The 26,569-nt window shown below is 42.4% G+C and overlaps 1 protein-coding gene across 1 annotated transcript in view; it reads left to right on the top strand.

Moving 5' to 3' along the window:
• JAK1 (Janus kinase 1) overlaps positions 1-26,569 on the top strand; it is a 1,643,095-nt gene that overhangs the window by 1,185,123 nt on the left and 431,403 nt on the right. Inside the window, exon 15 of the mRNA XM_044085562.1 lies at positions 12,588-12,723. Coding sequence (XP_043941497.1) covers positions 12,588-12,723 — 136 coding nt within the window. The remainder of the gene's footprint in view (positions 1-12,587; positions 12,724-26,569) is intronic.

Below are 26,569 nucleotides of genomic sequence, written 5' to 3'. Positions count from 1 at the left end.
GTGAAGTCCTCCCAGCACTGACTCATTCATTGTACTTGGGATTTGAAGGATCTTCCTCCCAGTCCTACTCAAGTTGTGCACTGATTGGCCAGAAGAGTTGTTCTTTGTTAGGCCCATAGAGTTGGGCTAGATGTTAGATATTATCTGTTTGGTGGAAGCTGTGCTTGGAAGTGGGGATAATACACTTAAGGATCACAGGATGTTGTCACTAATTTGTTCATAGGTAGGTACTAGGCTATCGGCCCAAGGGCCTACGTAAGCCTAGCCAACAAGGTTGCCTGGCCTACGCCACCCAAGAAAGTTATTTTCCTGTGCAACTGTCGAGCAGAGACACAGAAGTGATCCCCGGGGTGTATTTCCTATTTCCCATCCACTCATCAAGATTTTTCTTGGAGTGCTAATGAAGAACTTTGCTTGACATAGATAGGTAGCCTGTTCCAGAGTATGGGAAGTCTCTGGGACAGGAATCTATCCCTCCAGCATGTCCTGTTTATTGTGGTGACAAGGTTTAGGTCCATAGAGCATGTAGCTCGGAGGGATTGGGATTTCTTTAGGTGTAGCATGTCCAATAGCTCTGGGTTTGACATAGCTTTATATGTTAGGCAGAGATCATCTCTGAGTAGGCGATATGCTATGGAGTAAAGCTGGAGTTTTTTGAGGCGGTCAGTGTAGAGCATTTGTTTGAAGCCAGTAGTCCTCTTTGTGAGGTATTTCTGTGGCCTTTCCAGCTGCTGCAGATGTCTTCAGAGGTACATTCCAAAAGGGGCGTTGTACTCTATAATGGGTCCAATGAGTGTCGAGTAGAGAGGAACAATGACCTCTTTTTTCCTGGATGAGAACCCTTTTATGATGAGGTGTGCCGCGTAGAGGGACTTCCTGACTATTGTGGAGATGTGACTATCAAAGGAGAGACTACTGTCCACCTGGGTCCCAAGGTCTCTTATCACACATTCGGTGTTAAGTAGATTGCTGCCTATGTGGTAGTTCATGGGTACAGAGTTTTTACCAAAGGGAATGACATTGCACTTTTTGGCATTGAGCTTGTGGCCATGGCTCTGACACCAGGCATCTGTCTCAGCGAGGCCCTTCTGTAGGATGTCCACATCATTTGGGGACTTGACTATGGCTCCTAGTTTGCAGTCATCTACGAAATTTGTTAGCCAGAGGCCTTCTGTGTTAGCCTGTACTTCAGAGAAGTACATACCAAACAGGAGAGGTCCCAGGACTGAACCCTGTGGTACTCCACTTGTCACTGCTTTGAGGTCAGATTTGGAGTCTGCAATTGACAACCCATCTTGTGACGTAGGGATTTATACCTAGTTTAGTGAGTTTAGCTATAATTCCAGAATGGGGGATGGTGTTGAAAGCCTTGGCGAGGTCAAGATAGGCTGTGTGAACCACCTTACCCTCATCTACGGCTTTGGTGACTGCCTCAGAGAAGTTGATTAGGTTCAGGAGGCATGATCTGCCTTTCACAAACCTGAACTGGGTGGGATCCAGAGTTTGGAGGTTACCAATATCTTTGTTTATGAGTTCCATGATGATACGTTCCATGGCCTTGCAGACCAGGCTCGTCAGGCTAATAGGTCGATAGTTCCTGGGATCAGTGGTGGCTTCCTCTTTGTGGAGTGGGATAACTGTTGTTATGCACCATTCAGTGGGCATAAAGCCTGATGCAAGGCTATTATTGAACATAGTGCTTAAGTGGGGAGCCAGTTCATTCTGAAGTTCGTGTAAAACACAGCCTGGGATGTTGTCCGGTCCCATGGATGCTGTGTTTTTTACTTTAGAGAGTGCAGCGTTTACCTGCGTAGTTGTGATTACAGGGACTCTGCATTCTTCCTGTATAGATATGGGCCCTTTAGGGAGTGAGGGGGGTTAAAGTCAGCACTGAACCTATCTGCCAGGATGTTGGCAATATCAGTTGGTTCTGTAATTTTTGTGCCTTTGTGCTGTAACTCAGAGCAGATCTGGGTGTTGACATCGAGATTGTTGACATAGCTATAGAATGCTTTGTGGTTTTCCTTAGAATTAGTGGCAATTTTGTTTTCGTAGCTAGCTTTGGAGGATCTTATAAGGGATCTCCGCTTCCTACTGAGGCTGACCAGGGAGCTCCTCCACTCATGGGATTTTACTCTCTTTTGCAACAGTTTCTTCCTTCTGTTGTACAGTATGTTTATGGCAGGGGAGCACCAGATTGGCTTCCTTATTTTGGAGGATAGCGTCTTGGTTCTGTTTGGGATAGCATGATCCATGCACTCGTGTAAGTGCTTATAGAGTGCATTTTTGTAGGATTCAGCAGTTGTAACTGTATTGTCCATCTCCATGGGTGTCATGAAGTTCACCACTTCTGTCTTAAGAAGCATGAAGTTGGCTTTGGAAAAATTTTTATCATGGTTTCCTTAATGGGGGTTGGGGCGGGATGTGGATATCAAGGGTGATTGGCTTATGGTCGGATCAGACCACCGAGGAGTTGAGTTCAGGTGTGGAACACCGGTCACTCATGTTGGTAATGACTAGGTCTAAGATATTGTTGCCCCTGGTGGGGGTGTGGATAAGTTGATCCAGGGCATTGGAGTTTATGAATTCCAGAAAGCGTTGAGCTAAGGAGTTGGTACACAAGTAGTTTTCCCAGTTTATGAATTCCAGAAAGCGTTGAGCTAAGGAGTTGGTACACGAGTAGTTTTCCCAGTTAATGGTGGGATAGTTGAAGTTGCCCATTATTAGGGTGTTTGGTTGAACCCTAATATTTTCCAATACATCAAGAAAAGAGGAGTGGGAATCCTGGGGCATGGTGGGGGATCTGTAGCAAGTTACAATTTGGATTGCAGTTTTACCCAGAGTTAGTTGCACTTGGATAACCTCGGATGCATTATACTGAGCAACTATCCTGGAGGTGTGGATATCCTTAATGAATATGGACACACTTCCACCTTTGGTGTTTCGGTCCAGGTTACATGGCCAAAAAGTGTGGTATGAGTTATAGCCTGGTAGTGCATGGTTGCTCTCTGGAGCCTTGAACCAGATCTCAGTCACTGCACAGATATCGATGCTCTCCATTTTAAGGAGTGCCTTGAGTGAGTGCATTTTCAGATTTATACTTCTAGCATTGAGTAGCATTACCCTCAGATGTTCGTCGTGTTTCACTGTTGCAGTCATTACACTTGGGTTATCCTGCTGGCAGGCTACCCGTAGTCGGCCTGTATTCCAAAGTCCTGGTCCGGCGTCGGTTGCTGTCACCTCTTCCATGACGTCAGTGCGCTAGGGGTATATAAGGTGCAGCCGACGCCATTTTCTTCAGTCTTTCTTGCCGTGCAGTGCCCGAAGCAAAAGCAGTTCGCAAGTGCCGGTCGGCCGACTCCTGATATTTTTCAAAATTCAATTTCAGATCCGAAGTCTTCAATAAAGCTAAGTACCCCATTGGGGAAACTTTTTTCTTGCTCCAAACCGATGTCAGAAAAAGTTAACAATTGTATTTCTTGTGGGAAGCAAATACCTCATAAGGATTTTCATTCTTACTGTATTCCTTGCCTAGGCCCTGACCATGACGTTACTAGTTGTCGGTTTTGTGCTAGATTTAACCAACGCACTATTAAGCGTCGGTACGATTTTGCTTTTCATTACTTTGGCCGGAGGTTTAACTATATTATGCTGTCGGAACAACCGACGACCGGAGTTCATAAAAAGCACAAGGGAAAAAAAAGGACAGGCATCTGAGGTCCAAAACCAACAACGATGCCTCTTCTAGGCCAGTCGCCAGTTCTCAGTGAGGTGCTTTCGCAGCCCCTGACACCCACTACCTCAGAGCCACAGGCCGCCTCCGACTCCCATGTGGAGACAACTAGGCCTCTGGATACTCAAGGTATTGGGCCTTCGGAAACTAATCCCTCAGATGGGTCTGGAGCCGCTGAGCAGGCATCGGCTTCTGAGGGTGTTTTCAGACCTACACAGCTTTATATCAAGCAAACTTCAGCATCCAAGACAAAGACTAAAACAGCTTTAAAGACAAGGAAACAAGTACAGCATTCTCCAGGACAAACTTCCATGCCTAAGAAACAGATGCTCAAAATGGCCGAAGACCTAATTACTTTGATCAGAGGTACCCATCCCCCTCCTGATAAGAGGCCTAGGCAAGACACTGAATATGATTCTTCTGATCAGGTTTCCATTTCCTCTGACTCCTCTCTCCTCTCTGATGCTGAAGAATCTATTCCTTCAGCTTCTCCTCCTGAGGATTATTCCTTTGGGGAAACCCTGCATACCATGAGAGAGCATTTCCACTGGGACAGCCAAGATTACTCAGAATCTAAGAAAAGGCTCAGAGACTTTCTTTTACTACCTCAGCACAGACTTCTTGTTATTCCACATGTTCTAGACATTGTAGATGATGTATTTTCAGAGTCCGGACTGTCTCCCGACTCTTTACCCCCTGCACCTGTTAAGCCAGACAGATACTACAGGGTTCCAGATTCTCATAAACTTCTATATAAAAACCCTGCTGCTGACCCAGAAACTATATCTCAGGGTCCCAAAGGGGTCAAGGCCTCTACTGCAAAAAACCCTGTCCCGTCAGATAGAGATTCTAGGGCACTGCTACCTTGGCTGCAAGGGCTTTAAATTGTCAGTTTCATATGCTTAAATATCAGCAATATGTAATGTCTCTGCTAAAACAGAAAATGTTAACAAATTCTGAATGTTCTGAGAATAAGGAAATGCAGGATTTATTGCATGCAGCTGAACAAGTGGGAAAGCATACTTTGCAATGTGGTTTTGATTCATTGGAGGTCTCTTGCAGGGCCGCTGTTACATGTTCTGTCATTAGAAGGCATGCTTGGTTAAAGGAACAGACTCTGCCTGATCATGTTAAAGCAACATTATTGGATGCTCCATTACAGCATGATACTTTGGTGTTAAGGCAGAAGAGGTGTTGAAGAAAATGGAGGATAAAGCTAAATCTATGCAGACAGTAAAGGATTTCTTACAGGTACAGCCACCCAGTTTTAGCAGAAACTGGCCTTCTAAGAATTGGTCCTTTCCTGTGTAACACAGGCCACAAAGAGGCAGATACAGACGCCCTAGTGGCAGACAACAGCCCCAGGGCTCATACAGGCCCAAACAATGGGGTGCTTCAACCTCTAAAAGCAGAGAAGACAAATCACAGCCATATAGGAAACAGTCCCAATGACTTCCCTCTGCCAATGCCAAGCATTTATCTTTTGGCAGCACCCTTAGGGGGAAAGCTAGCACTTTTTTCACAAAATTGGCACATGATCACCCAGGACAAATGGGTCTTAAATATAGTCTCTCAGGGCTACAGGTTCCACTTTCACACCCTTCCAAAGGCAAAAGGTATGCCAGACCTGCCACACAATCAGTGGGCAGAGCACAAAAACAAGTTTCATCTCTCATGGACATGAGGGCTATTCAGCCAGTGCCACAACAAGAGCAGGGACAAGGATTTTACTCAAGACTTTTCTTAGTACCAAGAAAGGACAAAGCATGGAGACCAATTCTGGACCTGTCTATTCTTAATACTTTTCTGGACGTTCCAAAATTCAAAATGTTGACTCTGCAGAAGCTTCTGCCCATGCTGGGCAAGAAGGCTTGGCTTGTAACTTTGGACCTCAAAGAGGCATACCTGCGTGTCCCAATCAGACAGTCTTGCAGAAGATACGTCAGATTCATAGCTGGCTCAATGCTCTACCAATTCTCTGCACTGCCCTTTGGCTTATCTACTGCGCCCAGGGTCTTCACAAAATGCTTGGCACCAGTAATTGCATTTTGCAGACAAAGAGGAATACAAATATATCCCTACTTGGATGACTGCCTTATTCAATCAGAGACCAAAGACATTCTACTAAAGCATCTGGCGTTTGTAATAAGATTACTAATTTGCCTAGGGTACACAGTAAACGAAAAGAAATCAAAACTAGTGCCCTCTCAAGAGATAATATTCCTAGGTGCAAGCTTAAATACAACTGCCCAGATGGCTTATCTCACGCCAGACAAACAAAGGCAACTGACTTCTTACTTCGAAAGCATGGCAGCAAAGACCCAGTTATCTGCAAGAAAAATTCTGCAGGCTCTGGGCTACATGACATGCTGCATTCTGCTAATTCCATATGCAAGACTGCATATGAGGAAACTACAATGGTATCTAAAAAGTGTTTGGACTCAACATTGCCACAGCCTGGAATCATTTTCACTCATTCCCTGCCTGCAACAGGAGTTTCGATGGTGGGCACAGGCTTGTCACCACAACAAGGGACAGCCATTCACTTTACCCACAGCCAGGCAAACACTAACAACAGATGCATCAGATTATGCCTGGTGGGACCCACATGGCAGGAAAATGTATTCAGGGCACATGGCCCGCAAGCCAAAGGCATCTTCACATCAATCAAAAAGAGATGCTAGCTGTACAAAATGCCCTGACAGCCTTCAAGGACCTACTTCATCCAAGACAGCTGCTGATAAAGATGGACAACACCACAGTCATGTGGTACATAAACAAGCGGGGGGGGGGGGCACACATTCCTACCCCCTCTGCAGACAAGCCATGATTTTATGGAACACAGCATTGACTTACCAAGTACACCTGCAAGCACAATTCCTCCCAGGAAAAACAAATGCTCTGGCAGACGAACTAAGCAGAAACCTTATGGATCCTCACAAGTGGAAACTAGATCCACAAATCTTCAACATGATAACAAGGAAATGGGGATGCCCAGACATAGATCTTTTTGCCTCCCCTCACAACTGCCAACTTCAGATGTTCTGCACAAGGACTTATCACAAACAAGCATGGAAAGTGGATGCTTTGTCATTCAGCTGGAGCAACCTTACAGTTTATGCCTTTCCTCCACTGCCTCTCCTCCCCAAGGTACTCCTAAAGGTCAGACAAGAGAAGCCACAAATTATACTGATTGCCCTGGATTGGCCATGCCAACACTGGTACCCAATCCTAAGGAGCTTGTCTCAAGGCCCAGCCTGGACATTGCCTCAAATTCCCCATTTACTGACCCAACAAAACAATCAGATCCTGCACAGCCAACTCAGAACCCTAAATCTAGCTGCATGGCGGATAGTGTAACCATTCAGAATACACCTCTCTCTAAAGCGGTGATGGATGTTATTTTGGAGGCCAGGAGGCCCAGCACCAGAAAATGTTATGCAGAAAAATGGAAGAAATTCTGTGCTTGGAACCAGGCACAAGGATTTGACATGCTTGTTCCAAATATTCCTCAGATTTTACAATATCTAACTGAGACGCTGGACAAAGGCCTATGTTGTGTCTTTCGGCTTTTCCCCGTTAGGGGTTGCCACAGCGGAACTCAGGTCCGCTAATGATTGTCAGTAGATTTTTACGTGCCGAGTTGCCAGCCCTGATGCACAACCTTCAGCGAAGGTACGCCCATTCACGCATGTCTCCACACAGAAGACACTCTAGCTGGGAATCGAACAGGACACCGTCTGTCTGTGAGGCGACAACGCTACCGCACCACCACCGCAGTTTGGACAAAGGCCTATCCTTCTCATCAATTAAGATCCATGCCTCGGCCATTTCAGCTCATTACAATATGGACCCACCTATTTTTTCACATCCATTCCTTAGGCAGTACCTCAGGGGGCCAAAACATAAGACCTCCAAGGAGAGCACCAATACCTGCATGGGACCTCAATTTTGTCTTGGAAAAACTCACACTGCCTACTTTTGAGCTAGCCAATACAGCTGAGATAAAATTCTTATCATGGCAAACAGCTCTGCTCCTAGCAATAACTTCAGCACGAAGAGTCTCAGAGTTACAGACATTAATGGCTTTGGAACCTTTTATTATCTTCCATCCGGACAGGGTTTCTCTAAGGACAAACCCAACATTCATGCCTAAGGTAGTTTCCAGTGTGGCTCTTAACCAAACCATTCATTTGCCTACTTTTTACCCAAACCCACAGAATAAATGGGAGAGACTTCTGCATTCTTTGGACATACACAGACAGCTACGATTCTACTTGGACAAAACTAAAGCTTTCAGAAAGACTGAGCAACTTTTAGTGGCATATGTTACAGGATCACAAGGAAAGGCTATCTCAAAGCAGACTATTTCAAAATGGATAGGACACTGCATTTGTTTCTGCTATTCACAACATGGCAAATCAGTGCCTAAGAGCATTAGACCACATTCCACCAGGGCAGCTGCCACCTCAGCAGCCTTCCTCAGAGGAGTTCCAACCAACGATATTTTGTAGGCTGCAACTTGGACTTCAGTGCACACTTTTACTAAGCACTACCACTTACCTCTTTACTCTAAATCCAGAGCAGGCTTTGCCACTGCAGTTCTGCAGGGCCTCATGGCCACTCCTAATTCTTTTTAGACCCAGCCGCCCAACCTCAGCTTTGGGATTCAACCCAGGTGTGTAATGACTGCAACAGTGAAACACAATGAACATAGTACAGTTGTGTACCTACCATAAATGTAGATGTTCGAGTGTATTCACTGTTGCAGTCCAGGTTACCCACCCTCCATCCCCCTTTCCTTGCTGGGACTTATCTGTACTTCTCTATTCTTTGCAACCTATGTGATGTATTTTTAGATGAAGGTAATGTTTATTTTAGTGCATGCCTTTTATAAGCAATGTTTTATTTAGCCTACCCTTTTGGGGGCACCTGACGTCTGGGGCAAGAAAAACTGAAGAAAATAGCGTTGACTGCAACTTGTATACCCCTGGCACACTGACATCAGGGAAGAGGTGACAGCAACCGACACCGGACCAGGACTTTGGAATTCAGGCCGACTGCGGGTAACCTGCCAGCAGGATAACCCAAGTGTAATGACTACAACAGTGAATACACTCGAACATCTACATTTATGGTAGGTACACAACTGTACTTTTTTGCTTGGCTGTTCCTGTTACAGTGGTGAATTTATTTGTACCTTGCCTAAAAAAGGCACTATAGGGGCAGCAAGAGCCTTAGCCAGTAACCTGTCAAGACCATTTGTTAAATTTGATTTGCACTTCCCAAGTGCCAAGGCCTCCTTTCCTAATCTCTGACACTTGGTTATTTCACACACCATGCCTCACATGTCAGATGGTCCTGAGCCACCCCCATTCATGCAGTTTGGAGCTAAAGTTAAGGGATTGTTCCCCTAACTCAATGGCCTGAATAGGAGACTCTATAGAATTCAGCAGTCAACATCTTAGATAAAGATAACTTAGTCTACTTTACAGATTATCCTTATTGTATGGAAACCATCAGCTTGACGATATCTATGATGGACTGACCACTGCTGTTACTCTGGAATCCCCACTCAAGAAACAGTTCAATTCACTGTTGAGTAAGGTTTTGGGAGTGCTGTTTCATTCCATCTATGGATCTTGCCCTTAATGATGTTTTCATAGCCTGGAAGTGTCTAGTTTGTATTTTATTTGCTCCTAAAGTGACAGATCCCTTCTCCAAGCCCAGCAATAGAGTAGTGTCATCTTGGTGAAGCAGCCTTGGGCAGAAGTAAATGTGATTTCTTTAGGTCACAGATTCCAGAGATCACAGCACCTTTCCACTTTCACAGATGATGTGGAGTCTAAGACCTTGAACAGTGCTGATTAGTGGTCACCCTCTATTACTACATTGGATCTGAAGTTCCTTTACCTGTTTCTCACTTCTTCAGGTTTCAGTCTTCCCTAGTGGACCAGATATTGGAATAACTGGTAGACTTCCCTGCATCTAGGATCATGGAGGATCTGTATAAACCCACATCCAACATGCATATAGTGCATTTTCTCCCTCACCTTCCTCCTCACTGATCAATACCATCTTCCTCTGTATTCCCTCACTAAATTACTACCACGTAGTTATTTTTGCAGATCCCTCCATAGACTACCTGCATCATTCTAATTTCTGCTTTACTTTTTACTCTGCTGATAAATTTCTTAAAACAATTCTCCCATATCTCATCTTGCTCTTATATGTTGTTATTGTAAATATTGTATATAACATGATTTCACCAACCAATGTTAACGTAACTAGAGTAGCAGAAGCATTTTCATTCTGGTGTGTGCAAATTTATGTTTTGAAATCTTTTACTCTTTGCTTAACTAGTGCCTCAGCCATCATGTGTTTGTCATCCTGATTTATTTATCTTTGTAAAGCTTCAGTTTGTATTTTCCATTTAAACTGTGTTGTATTTACCTGGGCTTCACCTGCAGTTGGTCATTTGTAATAATGCACTTCCCCAGTAAACAAACATAATAAATAATCAGTCAATCCGTGTCATGTCTTTTCCAGTGGGCTTCCATGTAGCCAGATGAACTGCACTGGTGCTATAACTAGAACAGGGTTAGAAAAGTGTCTTCTTCCTATCTCAAATGCAGGGCTAAGCTTTGTCAGGCCATTGTGGATGCCATTTTATGGGATGAGGTTTTATTTGGTCAGATTTCCAGAATCTGTGTAAAGTCCTTCAAAGCATACATTGATAAACATGCTGCCTTATAACCTTTTCCTTTTTTTTTTTCTTCAAACCACTTCATTTCTGTAGAAAGAATTCTTCTTTCCATAGCATGAGGTACCCCAGTATGTCACAGTGTATTGTTTCAACCTGTTGTTAGCCAAGACCCCAAGAAGACAACCCCAACAGTCACACATTCATAGTACTATCAGCCAGGATTGCTTGTGGGAGGTACGGTTTTTTGAGTTCATCCCAGATTGGTAGGATGTCTGAGGGACTGGTAGGTGATAAAAATGTTCATGGAGGGAGGTATTAAGTCCTCCCTAGAAAAGGCTGTGTTGGGGGACTGGTATTTTTTAGCAAAGTTGTTGAAACAGTTTTAGACACTGCTCTACAAAGTCGTTACATGTACTTCCCTGTCTGGATTACTGGCTCTTGGTGTATTTATTGAGGGACTCTTGGTAGCATTCTTGGCTCTTGGCTTGAGAATAAAATTCTTTTGAATGCAGTCCCTGATTTTTTTTATAACCTAACTCAGATAGAGCTTTCATCAAGACGGGGATGGTTATGTTCTTTGTGCGTTATTCATCTTGGGGGAGGGTTGATTAGATCATTATCTAGCCAGCCTGTGTGAGGATGAAGTGGCAGTTTCAGGCTGAAATCTGTGTGCATCTTTTGGTCTTTCTAACAGCAATGATCTTCACTGACCCATTTGCACACGAGTATGTTTGTGGTGTTGTGGACAGTATGGTGTCAGCACATACTAAGGTACTCACTTCCTCACAGATTCCTTTATGCCTTTCCACCATTCCTTCTGATTCCATGGATGCTGATATTTTCAGAATCTTGAGTGTCTGGCAGCACAGGAAACTATCCCATTAAAAAGGAAGGAAGCCTCCTCCCTCAGGTGGGACGTCATCTGGTTTTAATTTTCCTTCCCGTTCCTTGTTTTGACTCCTTGCTTCTACCCAGTATTCTGAGTCAAGTTCCAGAAGTAACAGAAGGCCTTACACTCATTAGACATATGTAGAGGAGGTCTGTCATCAGAATAGAGGGATGTCCTGTGTTATTTCAGTCTGCTACATTGCATATGGTTCTGACCTTACCTCCTGAACTTGTGTTACACATCCTTATTGTGGCAGATGTATGCCACAGCACAGGCTGGTTAAGTAGTTCTCTAGAAAAACGGAGATTCACTGCTACTTCTAAGTACCTGTCTTTTTATATTCTTGCACATTTTTTTTCTGACTTGAAGGCAATGCTGCTCAATTGATGATGGTTGAACTGAGAAGCATAGTGGATGAGCACACCTTCCTGACCTCTTCTGAAGCCTCATGTGCCAAATTGTATTACATGTAATACCTTCTATCACAATGAGAGAGAATTTGTAAATGGACTGAGCTTTTTAATGTAAGAAAAGGAAATCCCAACAGTTCGACATTGCAGAAGATATCCTTACAGATCATATGATATGGTGAGCGCATGTCAACCCTTTTCTGAGAATGCTTTACAGGTTTTTTGATGGTGAATTCCAGTAGACCCTGTGTACTTCAGTATTCAAGACTGTCTGCCTGTTGGGGTCTGGCTGATATAGACATTAGCCTTCATTGAACAAAACATGCAGGAGTCAAGAGAGGGATGAAAGTAGGCCTGGGTAGTATGTGGGAACACTGAACTACTTACAGAGCCTGTTTTCTTCAAGACTTCGACATGCACAGACACATGTACACACTTGCCCAAAAACACACCACCACAAAAGTTTTGCCTTTCTTGCATGTAACAAATTCAACACCATCCTACCCATTAAATTTGAAACGCAGTCAGCACATACACATCTCCCCCATAATTCATTCTATTACAGTGCTCCAACACCACTTATTCATGCAAAATCATCAAATTCATTCCTTTTCTTGATTTGGTATTTGAACTAGACATCTATATTTTTAGTAAACCATGTCTGATTTACTTACTTCTAATGAACATTATTCAGTGTAGCTTGATTTGTTTAGTTGTCCAGTACCCTAGATTTTGTATAGTGAGTATACAGGTTGCTACTTCAGTCTGTTTAAAGTTTTTAAATGTTGCAGTGAACATTATGCAGTTTTGAGTAGAATGTCTTTATTTCTAATTATTTTCCATTTGCAGGAGGACAAGAATTTTGTACATGGAAATGTCTGCACTAAAAATATTTTAGTAGCTAGACGAGGAATAGGTGGTGACGGCGGCCCCTTTATTAAACTGAGTGATCCAGGGATTCCTATTGCTGTGTTATCCAGAGAAGGTAAAGTTATGTTTTTTTTCTTTTTTACTTAAAATATGTTGAAACGTTGTTTAATAAAATTACAGTTATTTATGGGTGGAGGACCATTCCTTAGTTTTTAACTTAAAATGTGTATCAGTGAGTATGGATACTACCAGGAGCCTCTCTCCTGAAAAGAAGCTTCTGCCCTAGTGGAACTAACCCAGTCAACAAAGCATAAGTAAGCAAGTAAATACAATACAATATTGTTGTTTAATAATATTAATGATTGTTTAGTTACGGGGGGGGGGGGGGGGGGCATTCCTTCTGGCTTCATTATTTGAAGAAAGAAAGGCAGCAAGTTTTGCATAAGTGGATTCTTTGCCCTGTACAGATACCCATCAGCCTTGTAAGTGGTGGTGACGATTTGGACACTGACTTGGCAATACTTCCCCAGTTCATAGGTAGGTACTAGGCTATCGGCCCTGGGGCCTATACAAGCCCAGCCAAAAAGGTACCCTGGCTTTTGCCACCCAAGAAAATTATTTTCCTGTGCCACTGTCGAGCAGAGCCACAGAGGTGATCTCTGGGGTGAATTTCCTATTTCCCATCCAATCATCAAGATTTTTCTTGAAGAGTGCTAATGAGGAGCTTTGTTTGATATAGATAGGTAGTTTATTCCAGAGTGTGGGAAGTCTCTGGGACAGGAATCTATCCATCTGGCATGGTCTGTTTATTGTGGTGACAAGGTTTAGGTCCCTAGAGCGTGTAGCTCGGAGGGATTGGGATTTCTTTAAGTGGAGCATGTCCAACAACTGTGGGTTTGACATAGCTTTGTATGTTAGGCAGAGATCACCTCTGAGTAGGCGATATGCGACGGAGTAAAGCTGGAGTTTTTTGAGACAGTCTCCGTAGGGCATCTTTTTGAGGCCGGTAATCCTCTTTGTGAGGTATTTCTGCAGCCTTTCCAGTTGTAGATGTCTTGTGAGGTACATACCAAAAGGGGCGTTGTACTCTATAATGGGTCTAATGAGTGATGAGAAGAGGGGAACAATGACCTCTCTTTTTCTGGATGAGAAACCTTTTGTGATGAGGATTTCCTGACTACTGTGGCAATGTGATTATCAAAGGAGAGACTACTGTCCACCCGTGTCCCAAGTTCTCTTATCACACTTTCGGTGTTAAGTATACTACCGCCTGTGTTGTAGTTCATGGGTACAGAGTTTTTACCAAAGGGGATGACAATGCACTTTTTGGCATTGAACTTGAGGCCATGGCTTTGACACCAGGCATCTGTCTCAGTGAGGCCCTTTTGTAGGATGTCCACATTGTTAGGAGTTTCGATTATGTCTCCTAGTTTGCAGTCATCTGCGAACTTCATTAGCCAAAGACCTTCTGTGTTAGCCTGTACTTCAGAGAAGTAGATACCAAACAGGAGAGGACCCAGGACTGAACCCTGTGGTACTCCACTTGTCACTGGTCTGAAGTCAGATTTGGAGTCTGCTACTTTCACAGTGTGGGTTCTGTCAGTGAGCCAGTTGGCAACCCATCTTGTGACACAGGGATTTCTACCTAGTTTAGTGAGTTTATCTATAATTCCAGAGTGGGGGATGGTGTCGAAAGCCTTGGCAAGATCTGGATAGGCTATGTGAACCACCTTACCCTTGTCTACGGCTTTGGTGACTGCTTCAAAGAAGTCTGTCAGGTTTAGGAGACATGATCTGTCTTTTACAAACCCAAAGTAGGTGGGGTCCAGAGTTTGGAGATTACCAATGTCTTTGTTTATAAGTTCCATGATGATACATTCCATGGCCTTGCAGACCAGGCCCGTCAGGCTTATGGGGCGGTAATTCCCGGGGTCCGTGGTGGCTCCCCCCTTGTGGAGTGGGATAACCGTCACTGTGCGCCATTCAGCAGGCACAAAGCCTGAGGTGAGGCTATGATTGAACATGGTACTTAGTGGGGTGCCAGTTCGTGCTGTAGTTCGTGTAGAACGCAGCCTGAGATGTTGTCTGGTCCCATGGATGCTGTGTTCTTGGCTTTGGAGAGTGTGGTTTTTACCTATGCAGCTGTGATTACAGGAACTTTGCATTCCTCCTGTATAGAGATGGGCTCTTTAGGGGGTGAGAGGGGGGTAAAGTTAGCACTGAACCTGTCTGCCAGGATGTTGGCAATATCAGTTGGGTCTGTATATTTAGTGCCATTATGCTGTAACTCAGAGCAGATCTGAGTGTTGCCATTGAGATTCCTGACATAGCTATAGAATGCTTTGTGGTTGTCCTTAGAATCAGTGGCAATTTTGTTTTCATAACTAGCTTTGGAGGATTTTATCAGGGATCGCAGCTTTTTACTGAGGCTGACTAGGGAGCTCCTCCACTCATGGGATTTTACTCTCTCTTGCAACAGTTTCTTCTTTCTGTTGCACAGTTTGTTTATGGCAGGGGACCACCATATTGACTTCCATTTTTTGGAGGATAGCGTCTTGGTTCTGTTTGGGATAGCACGATCCATGCACTCATGCAAGTGCTTATAAAGTGCAATTTGTAGGATTCAGTAGTCGTAACTGTATTGTCCATCTGCATGGGTGTCATGAAGTTCACCACTTCTGTCTTAAGAAGCATGAAGCTGGCTTTGGCAAAATCTTTTACTATGGTTTCCTTAATGGGGGGTGGGGGCAGGATGTGGATATCTAGGGTAATTAGCTTATGGTCAGATCGGACCAATGAGGGGTTGACTTCAGGTGTGGAACACTGGTCACTCATGTTGGTAATGACTAGATCTAGGATATTGGTGCCCCTGGTGAGGGTGTGGATAAGTTGATCCAGGGCATTGGAGTTTATGAATTCCAGAAAGCGTTGAGCAAAGGAGTTGGTACATGAGTAGTTTTCCCAGTTAATGGTGGGGTAGTTGAAATCACCCATTATTAGGGTGTTTGGTTGAACACTAATATTTTCCAGTACATCAAGAAAAGAGGAGTGGGAATCCTGGGGCATGGTGGGTGATCTGTAGCAAGCTACAATTTGGGTTGCAGTTTTACCCAAAGTTAGTTGCACTTGGATAACCTCGGCTGCATTATGCTGAGCAACTAGCCTGGAGGTGTGGATATCCTTAATGAATATGGACACACCTCGGCCTTTGGTGTTCCAGTCCAGGTTACATGGCCGAAAAGTGTGGTATGAGTTATAGCCTGGTAGTGCAGGGGTGCTCTCTGGAACCTTGAACCAAGTCTCAGTCACTGCACAGATATCGATGTTCTCCATTTTAAGGAGTGCCTCGAGTGAGTGCATTTTGAGATTTAGACTTCTAGCATTGAGTAGCATCACCCTCAGTTTTTGTTTGCCTGTTCCTGTTACGGTGGTGAATTTATCATTTGAACATTGCCTAAAAAAGGCACTATAGGGGCAGCAAGAACCTTAGCCAGTATCCGGAATCCCAGGTGTGACAGGTGCAGGCCATCTCTGGTAAAGCATCGTGGTCTGTCGACCATGTCATCCCAGGCAGACAGATACTGGATCCCTTTAGAATGGCACCAGAAGCTTAGCCAATTGTTGAAGTCAATCATTTAGTCCTTGTACTGCGGCATCATTCTGGGTGATGGCAGAATGCTACTCAGGGCTAGGTTCATACCTGCCTAGGCTACAAGATTGGAGAGCTCTTCCATGTCTCTTTTCATGTAGTCCAGGGAGGTACGTCTCAGGTCGTTCACACCAACATGGACAATGACAGAGTCATATTTGTACTTGTAGAGTGACATGAGTGCGTGGGTTATGTGGCAGGTCCTGGCACCTGACAGGCAGCTAACAGTAACCTTCTTCTTGTTTAGCCTGGTAAGTAGGACATCAATGTGCCTGACTATAGAGTCACCTATGACTAGTGTGTTGGGTACGTTGTTTTGCCTTATTGGCTGTGGTTGAGTGGCACACTGAGTCTGTGGGCTTTGTGTCATTTGGGTTGTGTTGGGGGTGTGGAGGTTGCTTGCATTTCTGCTTTGGAGGTCTCTGTTGCTTAAGCAGATTATTACTGAGAGCCTGCGCAAATGTTTTTATGTGTGGATTTTGGTGGTGTAGATTTAGTAAGACTATGTGATTAGTGTGGTGTGGTGCAAGTGTTTACCTTCTCCTCTTGACTGTCAAGTTCAGTCTTGATTGGAGAGAGCTTTACCTCCAGTTTGGCTAGATAAGTGCATCTCTCACAGGTTGTAGTGTTGGGTGGTAGGACGAGAGGGTTGTCTGTGTACATGAGGCAATTTCTACTTTGCCCCAAGATGCCCAGATTCATCAGATAGGCAGGAGAGAACACTGGGAGCTGACCCTTGGACATGCCTAAATAAAAAACTATTTTCCTCTAGATAAGTGAGGAAAGTGAGTACAAGAGCTGTTTTTCTCTAAGCAAGTGAGGAAAGTAAGTACCAAAGCTGTTTTCTTGTAGGTAATGAGAAAGGTTGAGTGCTGTAGTAATTAGTAGGTTATTTAGTGCTTACAAGTTCTGAACAAGTGCTGATCACGAATAAGCAAATTCAAGTGCTAAAACTAAGAATCTGTATCCGGACTAAACTAGTTACAGGAAAGGGGGGAAACAAGTGCAAATGCGGGCTTTTAAATCAGAAAGTTGAGAGAGATGGAAAAACTACCCAAACGGCCAATAACTACAATTTCTGGGCCAGAACCACTCCTTATTGTGGTAGATAGGTTATCTAGTGCTTACCACTCCCATTGACAAGCTAGAAGGTTTCCCTCCAACACAGAAAGCTTGTGGGGGGGGGGGGGCTCAGAAGCGTACATACAGTCCTGGATACAGCAAATCTGAATCTGGACTACACTAGTTACAGGAAAGGTATATTTTATATGTATGTATGTGTGTATATATATATATATATATATATATATATATATATATATATATATATACACACACACACATATATATATATATATATATATATATATATATATATATATATATATATATACTGTATTTCCTACCTTGACAAGCTTCTTGGTGCTCTGGCTCTCCTTCTGGACTGATTGGCTACGCTTTCTCCAGTAGTTGTTTCTGCCCCGCTTCGCTCCCCTCCCTACCCCCTTATCCCACCCACCCCACGTATCCCTACATTTATACCTAACTAGCCACACCCCTACTGCTCTAGCCTATCCCACCTACCAATCTTCATCAACATAACCTCACCTTACCATTGCCCTCCCACCCTCACTACTCTCTTGTAGATTAACCCTGTCAAACTCCCATAGCCTTCTACCTCACAGCATTTTACTTTCCCTATATTAACTACCTCTACTATCAGATCCTTGCTCCTCACCTCAACATGCCATCTAAAATCATCAAACCCCATTACATGAACAGTATAACTAGAAACATCCTAGGTAAACTGTCACTCCTACTTATTTTTTCACTAGCTGCCTCACTACCTTACATCCTTACATCTTTTGAAGACAAATCCATAAACCACATTCACTACCCTCATAAGCAAACAGCCTCTAATCATTCTACAGTGACACTATCTCACTCAAATATTACATCCATCCCTTCCTGTCTCCCTGCCAAATATCATCGACTCTCGCATATTAAACTATATACCCTCTCATCAAAAAGAATAAAATACCTTACAAATTTCTCTTTCTTACCACAATTCCAATTTAACCCATCTACCCTAATAGATGGCGACATACATCCAAACCCTGGGCCCAGAGCTACCTCTCTTGATGCCAGACCTACTATTTGTAGCCCCTTCCTCCCATCCCTTACCTCTCAATCTAATGCATTAGTTATAGGACACCTGAACATACAAAGTGTTAACAACAAAGTCACACATCTCCATTCTCTTCTTGATCTTCACTCCTTGGATATTCTGTGTCTTACAGAAACCTGGCTAAAACCCTGCACTAAAGATAATGAAATAATTCCCCCAGGTTATAACATTGTGAGACAAGATCGAAATACCCACAGAGGCGGGGTGTAGCCCTGCTATTTAAGACAAAACTTCACATATCCTTAGTTCCCTATGAACCTCAAGTGGATACCAAGGCTGAACTTCTTTTGGCTAAACTGCAAATTAACCCAAATAAATCAATCTTTATACTCTGTATCTACCTACCCGCGGAAACAACACTACTATAATCGAAAACATCCTTAGTTGGACATCTTCAAATTACCCTCAAGAAACTATCATATTAGGAGACCTAAACCAAGATTGGTCCTCAATAAACTCAGATAACCCCACCACCCATATTAATCTACATGGCTATTCTCAAATAATTAACACCACTACCAGGATCAACAAACCTAGCAACAAAGAAAGCATACTAGATTGGATTCTAATTAACAAACAACAACAATCCTACCTTGCAGGTACCTTACCTGATAACATTAGTGACCACTACCTAACCTATATCATAAGACTAAAGACTACTATCACTAACAACCCAGCCCTTAAAACCTCACGATATAATAAACACTTTAACCTTATCCTCTTCTTATCTGAACTAAATGCCTGCAACTGGAACCCCCTAAAAACTCTCACACTCGCTGATGCGGTTGAATATTTCAATTCTAGATTCTTATCAATCCTTGACAATCATGCACCAGAACGCACCATCAGAGTTAAAACTAAACCAGCCCCCTGGCTAACTAAAGAAACAAGACAAAAAATGTTACTCAGAAATAAATCCTGGTCTAAATGGAGATCTAGTAAATCTCCTTCAGATCAACTGATCTTTAGGCAACTCAGAAATTCTACCAAAAAAGCAATAATCGGTGACAAAAGAAACTATTATAGTAATCTCCAACAAATTAATACTAATAAACCACAACAATTTTGGGCAACCTTAAATAAGATTCTTCACCCTGGTAAGACTACTACTCCGCCTCTGAGTCAGAAAACACACAACCCTAGAAACTGCCAACACCTTTAACTCCTTCTTTACTGAAACCATTAACTCTCTAGCCTCTCACCTCTCCATAGATAAATCATCCATCCCTGACCCCACTTCTACTAATCTCCCTACCTTTAAACTACAACCTATCTCCACCTCCTTTATCCAAAAATGTCTCCAAAACTCAAACCTTGTACCCCTCTGCCGACAAACTTCCTGTCGAATACCTTCAAAAAGCAGCATCCATAATAGCCTACCCTGTATCCATCCTTATAAACAGAACTATCAGCGAAGAGTCCATTCCTGATATCTGGAAAATCTCATACATCATCCCCTACATAAAGGTGGCAACTCAATGAGTACTCCAATTATAGACCCATAGCCCTCTTATCACCAATAGCAAAGATTATGGAAAAATGTATACACCATCAACTAATGAATCACCTCACTAAACATAATATTCTGTCCAATTGCCAACATGGTTTTAGGCCTTTTCACAGTACTACCACTGCCCTACTTTCCTTCACTGATCTTATCTTTAAAAATCGCAACAATAACAACCTATCTTCAGCCCTCTTTATAGACCTTTCCAAAGCTTTTGACATGGTCAACCATCCCCTACTCCTACAAATCCTGGAATCTATCTCTCTTGAACCCAAGGCTATCCACTGGTTTGCCTCTTACCTCAGCAATAGAAAGCAGGCCGTCCTCTGGGGTAACAATCTCTCATCTCTGCTACCTATCACTCTTGGTGTTCCACAGGGCTCTATTCTAGGCCCTCTCCTTTTCACTCTATTCATAAATGACCTTCAATTAGCCTTACCCCAAGCAACTTGCATCCAATATGCAGACGACTCCACACTTATCTGCTCATAAAAACTTCCTCTGAGTTCTGAACCCCTACTCAAAACGTCTTCAACACAGTCGAGACATGGTTCTTAAAACGCTGTTTACTTTTGAATGCTAAAAAAACCAAACTCCTCCTATTTAAGCCTACTTCTAGGTCCCCCCCACTAGAATTCTCCATCTCTTCTAACAATGGTACTGTTATATCCCCTGATTCTACCACTAAGCTGCTAGGTGTGACTATAGACAACTGCCTTACTTTTGATACTCATATTAACAATACCATTAAAATAGTCAATCGAAAACTGGGCTCCCTCTACAGAATTAAAACATTCTTAACTCCCAATGCTAAAGCTACACTTGCCCACTCTCATCTTATTTCTACTCTCCTCTATGCTTCACCCATCTACACTAACCTCAAGAAGAACAATCTCTCTAAATTAGCTAACACTCTCAATAACATAGCTAGATTTGTCACGGAAACAAATTTAGAACCCATCACTGTCTGAATCTACAACAACTTCACTGGCTAGAATTTCACAACATGCTATTACTCTCTCAACTTACCTTTGTCCATAGAATATTCTACCAACCTAACAATACACCTATCCTCTCTAATCTCTTTACCCTTATACAAACCTAAATTCCTTCGGTCCTCTAACAAACCTCTAGTTACTATATGTAAATCTAATAACTCAGCTGGTGACTCCCTTTTCTCCAACACCATTGGTAAGTCTTGGAATCAGCTTCCCACTGAACTCACTTCCATCACATCTCCTATTCTCTTTAAACAAAACTAAAACACACTTAACAAAACACTGGCTGTGCCCCTGTCTCAATCCTGACTAACCATGGCTCAGTAGTCTCTCACCTTTCTATCCTCCCTACTCTAAACCTGCTCTCTACTATTCCAGTCTCATACTTATACACTTTCCTCTCTCTTTTCTTATCTATCATGTTCTTTTTTTTCTCTCTTACCTCCTACCATATTTTAGTCCAAATCTGATAATTTTAAGTATTACTAAACCAGGACTTAATTTTTTATGTTGAGCACAATACTTACTTATCCTATCAAACTATGTTCCCTTCATTTTGTTTTGTATTGACTGTCTGTACAATTTGTGGAGCTTTTCTCCCCGGGCCTCTGCTGAAAAAGGAGTTGTCTCCAGTTAGACTAGCCCGGTTAACAAATGTTAAATAAAATAAAATAAATAAATAAAAAAAAAATATATATATATATACATATATATATATATATATATACAGAAAAGTAGCTAAAACAGCAGTAAAAACAATTCAAATGCAGTGCAAGCTAGCACACTTGAGTATGTAGCAATGTTAGACCAAATAGTTTAAAAAAATGCAATTAAATTAAAAATGACTAAAAACAAGTGCAGAAGGAGTCTATTAGGTAGAATGAGGTAAAGAGATGGGACTGGGGGGAGTGTCCCAGATGGGGGCGGGCAACTGCAAAAGCCTCCAAATTTAAACAACAACACAGGAATAGGAAGGGTGGGTATGGGAAAACAACACTAGAGATCTGAAAAACTATATAGTGAAGCAAAAATAACAGTGCATAACTCTGAAGTGCCAGAAAAATATATTCAGCTCTGTATATCTCCAGATAGTTTGAAGAGCACTCTGTCAGGACACAGGAAGGCTCCAGCAGTCAGTGGATCCCTGCTTTTTGTCTTCACTGTGAGCTTGTCTTGGTCTCCTTATTTGTCCTTTGTGGTTCTTCCAATGTAGGTCAATAGTACCCATTGGTTTTGTATTGTTGGTTACCCATCTGGCTGCCACTTATTGTAGGCTTGGTGTAGATAATGTATGCTGCAGAAAAGTAAGTAATTCATAACAGCAGAATCTGTTCAGATATGTAGTTAGAATTTCAGCAGTTAAAATTGTATGTCCTCAGTGAAATATAGAGTATGGTAGTACTTAGCATATCAGTTCACTTTAATGCAAGTAGCTCAATCATTAATTAAAGTTATCTTAGCATCATACATTTCTTGATATAACTGTGAATTTTACTCTTATTAGTATTAATTTGAAAAGTCTATATCCACAACAGATTGTTAGAATAAATGTGACCTTTAGAGGCATTATATGAAGCTTTATTATTTATTTTAGGATGCTCGGCTTTCCATTAGCAGTGCAGTTTAGTTTTACATGTAGCCACCAAATACCTCGGATCCTCACTGAAATGTTAAAGGTCTGGTCATAAATTCATTTGCCTTAGAGTCGTATCTGACTGGCTATTGACGTGCATTTCATTTGCAAGCTTCTGCGGTAGGACATGAAATATTATGAGCATGTTTGCTTGCATTAGATTTATAAAGTCACAGAATAGTCACAGACTTGCAAAATTAAGTTCTCCACTGTGCCACTAGCTTGGTATTGTTGGTTACCCACAAAGATGCCAAGTGCTGTAGGCTTGATGTATATATAGTATATGTTGTAGAAAGTGTAGTGGAGGATATATTTTGTGATAAGCTGTGTCCTGTGCCTCTTGCATGGATGCATAGTCATAAAGATCAGAAATGGAAAAAAAATAGAATAGTGTTCAGGTCCATTCTTCTACCTCGCTAGTGGTCCCTCAACATGAAAGTGGCAGAAATGATTTTCCATCAGTGGAGCCACCCTTTCTATGATCTTTTTGCTTCTCCCGTAAACAATAAATGCAGCAGCTGCTTTACCTTAATCCCTCCGCAGGGGGAATTACTGAGGGACCTTGTATTTCACTAGTGGCCTCCAAGTCTACTTTATGCTTACCTGCCAATTCCCCTTATTCCAAAATTTCTGCAGAAAGCTGCCAGGTTGAAGAGCAAGTCATCCTAATTTCAGCTTACTGGCCTTGTCAGATTTGGTTCCCCTTCTAGTGGCCTGATCTACTTTGTAAGCCTTGGATTCTGGATCCGATTGAAGACCTGCTGTCACAGCAGACAGATATGATTCATACAGATATCTCAAACCTCATGATAGCAGTTTGGTTTCTCCACTTCTGTTAATAGCCAGACAACTGATGCTCTCTTCCCCTGTCTGTCATATTCCTTTATATTCCCATAAACTGTGTACAAGAAAGCTTTATATGGTTAAGTAGAAAAGGTTTGCTTACTGGACACAACAAAAACACACTGATCCCTTTTCAGCTCCAATACATAGCAAACTTGAATTTTGGCATTAATCTTTAATGAGGGGGCTAACTTCTTTACCATTAAAGTTCAATTAGCAGCAGTATCTAATTGTCATATTGGGTTTGAAAATTCTTCTGTGGCCTCTTCTAAATTTTGTAAAGCATTCTTCAGAGGCACTCTTCAATTGAGACCCCTCTATGAAGTTCTTGCTCCACCATGGGATTTGAATTTGGTACTGCAGGCCTTAATTCATTTCCCCTTTGAACCAGCAGCTAAATGCGATCTTAAGTTCCTGACATGGAAGACTGTCTTTGTAGTTGCCATTACCTATGTCAGAAGAATTTCAGAACTTTAAGCATCATCATTGAATGCATGCACACTGGCAGATATTACTTTATGTAAATCAGCAGACAAGATCTGAAGTATATTAGGGGTTGGTGCATTATGGGTAAGGGAGAAGCTCAGGAGCTTTTTGGTTACCATGAGCTTAAGTAATGGCAGAGTCAGCTCCGAGGTTCAGATCCGAACTCAACAATTGAGGAAGAATGAAAATGGACAACACAGATGGAGTATTATGGCGAGTACTTAACTTTTTTTTTTCAGTGTCACATCCATGACACAAAAAAGTAGTGTAATCAGGTTTGTCAAGGTTGTAAAACTTCAAGACCATCTTGTTTGTCGTCTGAAGTCAGAAACTCAAACAAGGTCATTATTCAGTGACTTCACTTGTCAGTGATTTGCCAGAAAACCATATATTTTATGAAGAATAGACCAAAAATATGCAAAAAGTCTGGACCTTCTGTGAAAATGTGGACCCTTGCTGTGCTACTAGGACATCATATGGAGTTGGGATAACTCCCCAGATTCTGCCCAACTTTTTTGTTATACTTTACTCTTTAGAACAGATCTGCTTTACATGAGAATGATGTCATTATTCAGTGACTTCAGTTGTCAGTGATTTGTCAGAAAACCAAATATTTTATGAAGAATAGACCAAAAATATGCAAAAAGTCCAGACATTCTGCGAAAATGTGGACCCTTGCTGTGCTACTAGGACATATGGAGTTGGGATAACTCCCCAGATTCTGCCCAACTTTTCTGTTATACTTTACTGTCTTTAGAACACATCTGCTTTACACAAGAATGAAATAAGGATCTAATTCTGCTTAATTGGTCGTATAGAGTATCATTTTTTTTTGTGTTTTGTGCTTAGGCAGCACATTAGAGTCCTGCAGCATACCCCACCTATTCAGGTGGTTCAGTGCTTTAAACTATGAAGTCCCATAAGTCATGTGAGCTGTGATTATGATCATGAATGCCTCCTGCCAGAAGTAAGGCTTACAGCTGTTAGCCTTTCATTTGCAGGACATGTGATCTGAGATGGAAACTGACTTTCATGTCATTATGCTAGAAAAGAAGACTATGCTATGCAGCTAAAGAAAATACTTTTCTTTCTGTTACAACAGAACCACTGTACTCAGGTATGCTGTTGTGTCTTGGTATACCATATGAAAGAATGGCACTATATTGGGCAGGACTGTCTTAGGGTATGTTATGCTCATTCAGGTAAAGTATTTAAACACTATTTTGTACTGTAGTATGTTGGCTTAGCTGCTGCCTGGAAACAGGAGCCCAGAGGTGAAAAACATCTGTTTGCATCAAGATACTTGAGGTGTTAAAGGTAATAGAATGGGAAGAGGCCAGTAATACATTTGGATTGCAGGCTAGAGATTGCCTTCCTTATCAAGGATTGATATCAGAGTATATGCAAAGAGAATAATAGGGGGATCATAAGTGAAATACCAGAACTGATAAGAGTTTTTAGTACAGCCTATAACAGAAGCAGCTGTTAAAAAGGGATATAAAATATTGCATGATAACTATAGGAATTAATTAGAGGAGGTTAGAAAGGATTGGGGAGAGATACTGGATAAGAAATTCACAAAGAAACAAGGAGAGGATATATGTGTGGCTCACAAATATGTAGCAAAGTCTAGAAGATTTAGGATTTTTGCTTGGAAGTGTTTGCGTAGCTATTTTTATATCCTAAGCCGAATCCAAAGAATTTTGTCAGAAGTGTGCTGGGGAAGAAAGAGGTAATTGGGAGAATTTTCTTTTTGGGCAGGGTGTATTGAGCTGTCAGACTTTCAAATTCCCTGCAGACTACTCTGTGAGAAATACTGGGTGAGCAAATTGGTGAAACTAAGAAAATTATTTTTTGAGCCGTGATACAGAATCAGAATTAGGGCGGCCGCAGTGGTGCAGCGGTTAGCATTGCCGTCTCACACTAAGAGGTTCTCTGGTTCGATCCTTGGCTGGAGTGCTTTCTGAGTGGAGTTTGCATGTCCTCCTTGTGGTCGCGTGGGTTTCCTCTGGGTGTTCCGGTTTCCTCCCACATCCCAAAGACATGCTGTAGGTGGAGTGGATACTCTAAATTGGCCCTAGGTGTGAGTGCATGCATGTGTGCGCCTTCTGTGGAAGGTTGGGCACCGGGCTGGCAACTCTTCACCGTAAAACTCCACTGCCAATCATGAGCGGACAGGTGATTCGCTGTGGCGACCCCTAACCGGGAAAAGCCAAAAGAAGATGATGATACAGAATCAGAATTGCCTAGACATAGTAAGGCCTTGCTGAGTTTAATTCTGGTGGCTGCCAAAAAAGCAATTACTAGAAAATGGAAATCAAAGTTTAAACCAGTTGTACTGGAAGTAGTGAATATAGTAAAAGAAAATGCGATGTAAGGGGAAACAATGAAGCCATGGAGGGAGATTCAAACCAACAAGTTTATTCTGCTATAACATTAACATAGTCACAATTCGTTGTCACAATATGTTTTCATTTAAAGTTACTTCATCAGATGTGGGCGTGCAGTATCTGAAGAACTCATTCTTTTTCAGTTCTGCACCAGCACGTCTATGAAGATGTTCATCGTGTTTCACTGTTGCAGTCATGACTGTAGGGTTCTCCCCAGCCGGCAGGCAGCCCTCGATCGGCCAGAATCCCAAAGTCTGGGTCCGCCGT

The sequence above is a fragment of the Protopterus annectens genome, chromosome 10.part0 (assembly GCF_019279795.1).
Source record: "Protopterus annectens isolate FY-2018-M chromosome 10.part0, PAN1.0, whole genome shotgun sequence".
NCBI classification, from domain to species: Eukaryota; Metazoa; Chordata; order Ceratodontiformes; family Protopteridae; genus Protopterus; species Protopterus annectens.
The sequence above is the reverse complement of the archived record's forward strand: the minus strand, read 5'-3'. Positions and strand labels throughout refer to the sequence as shown.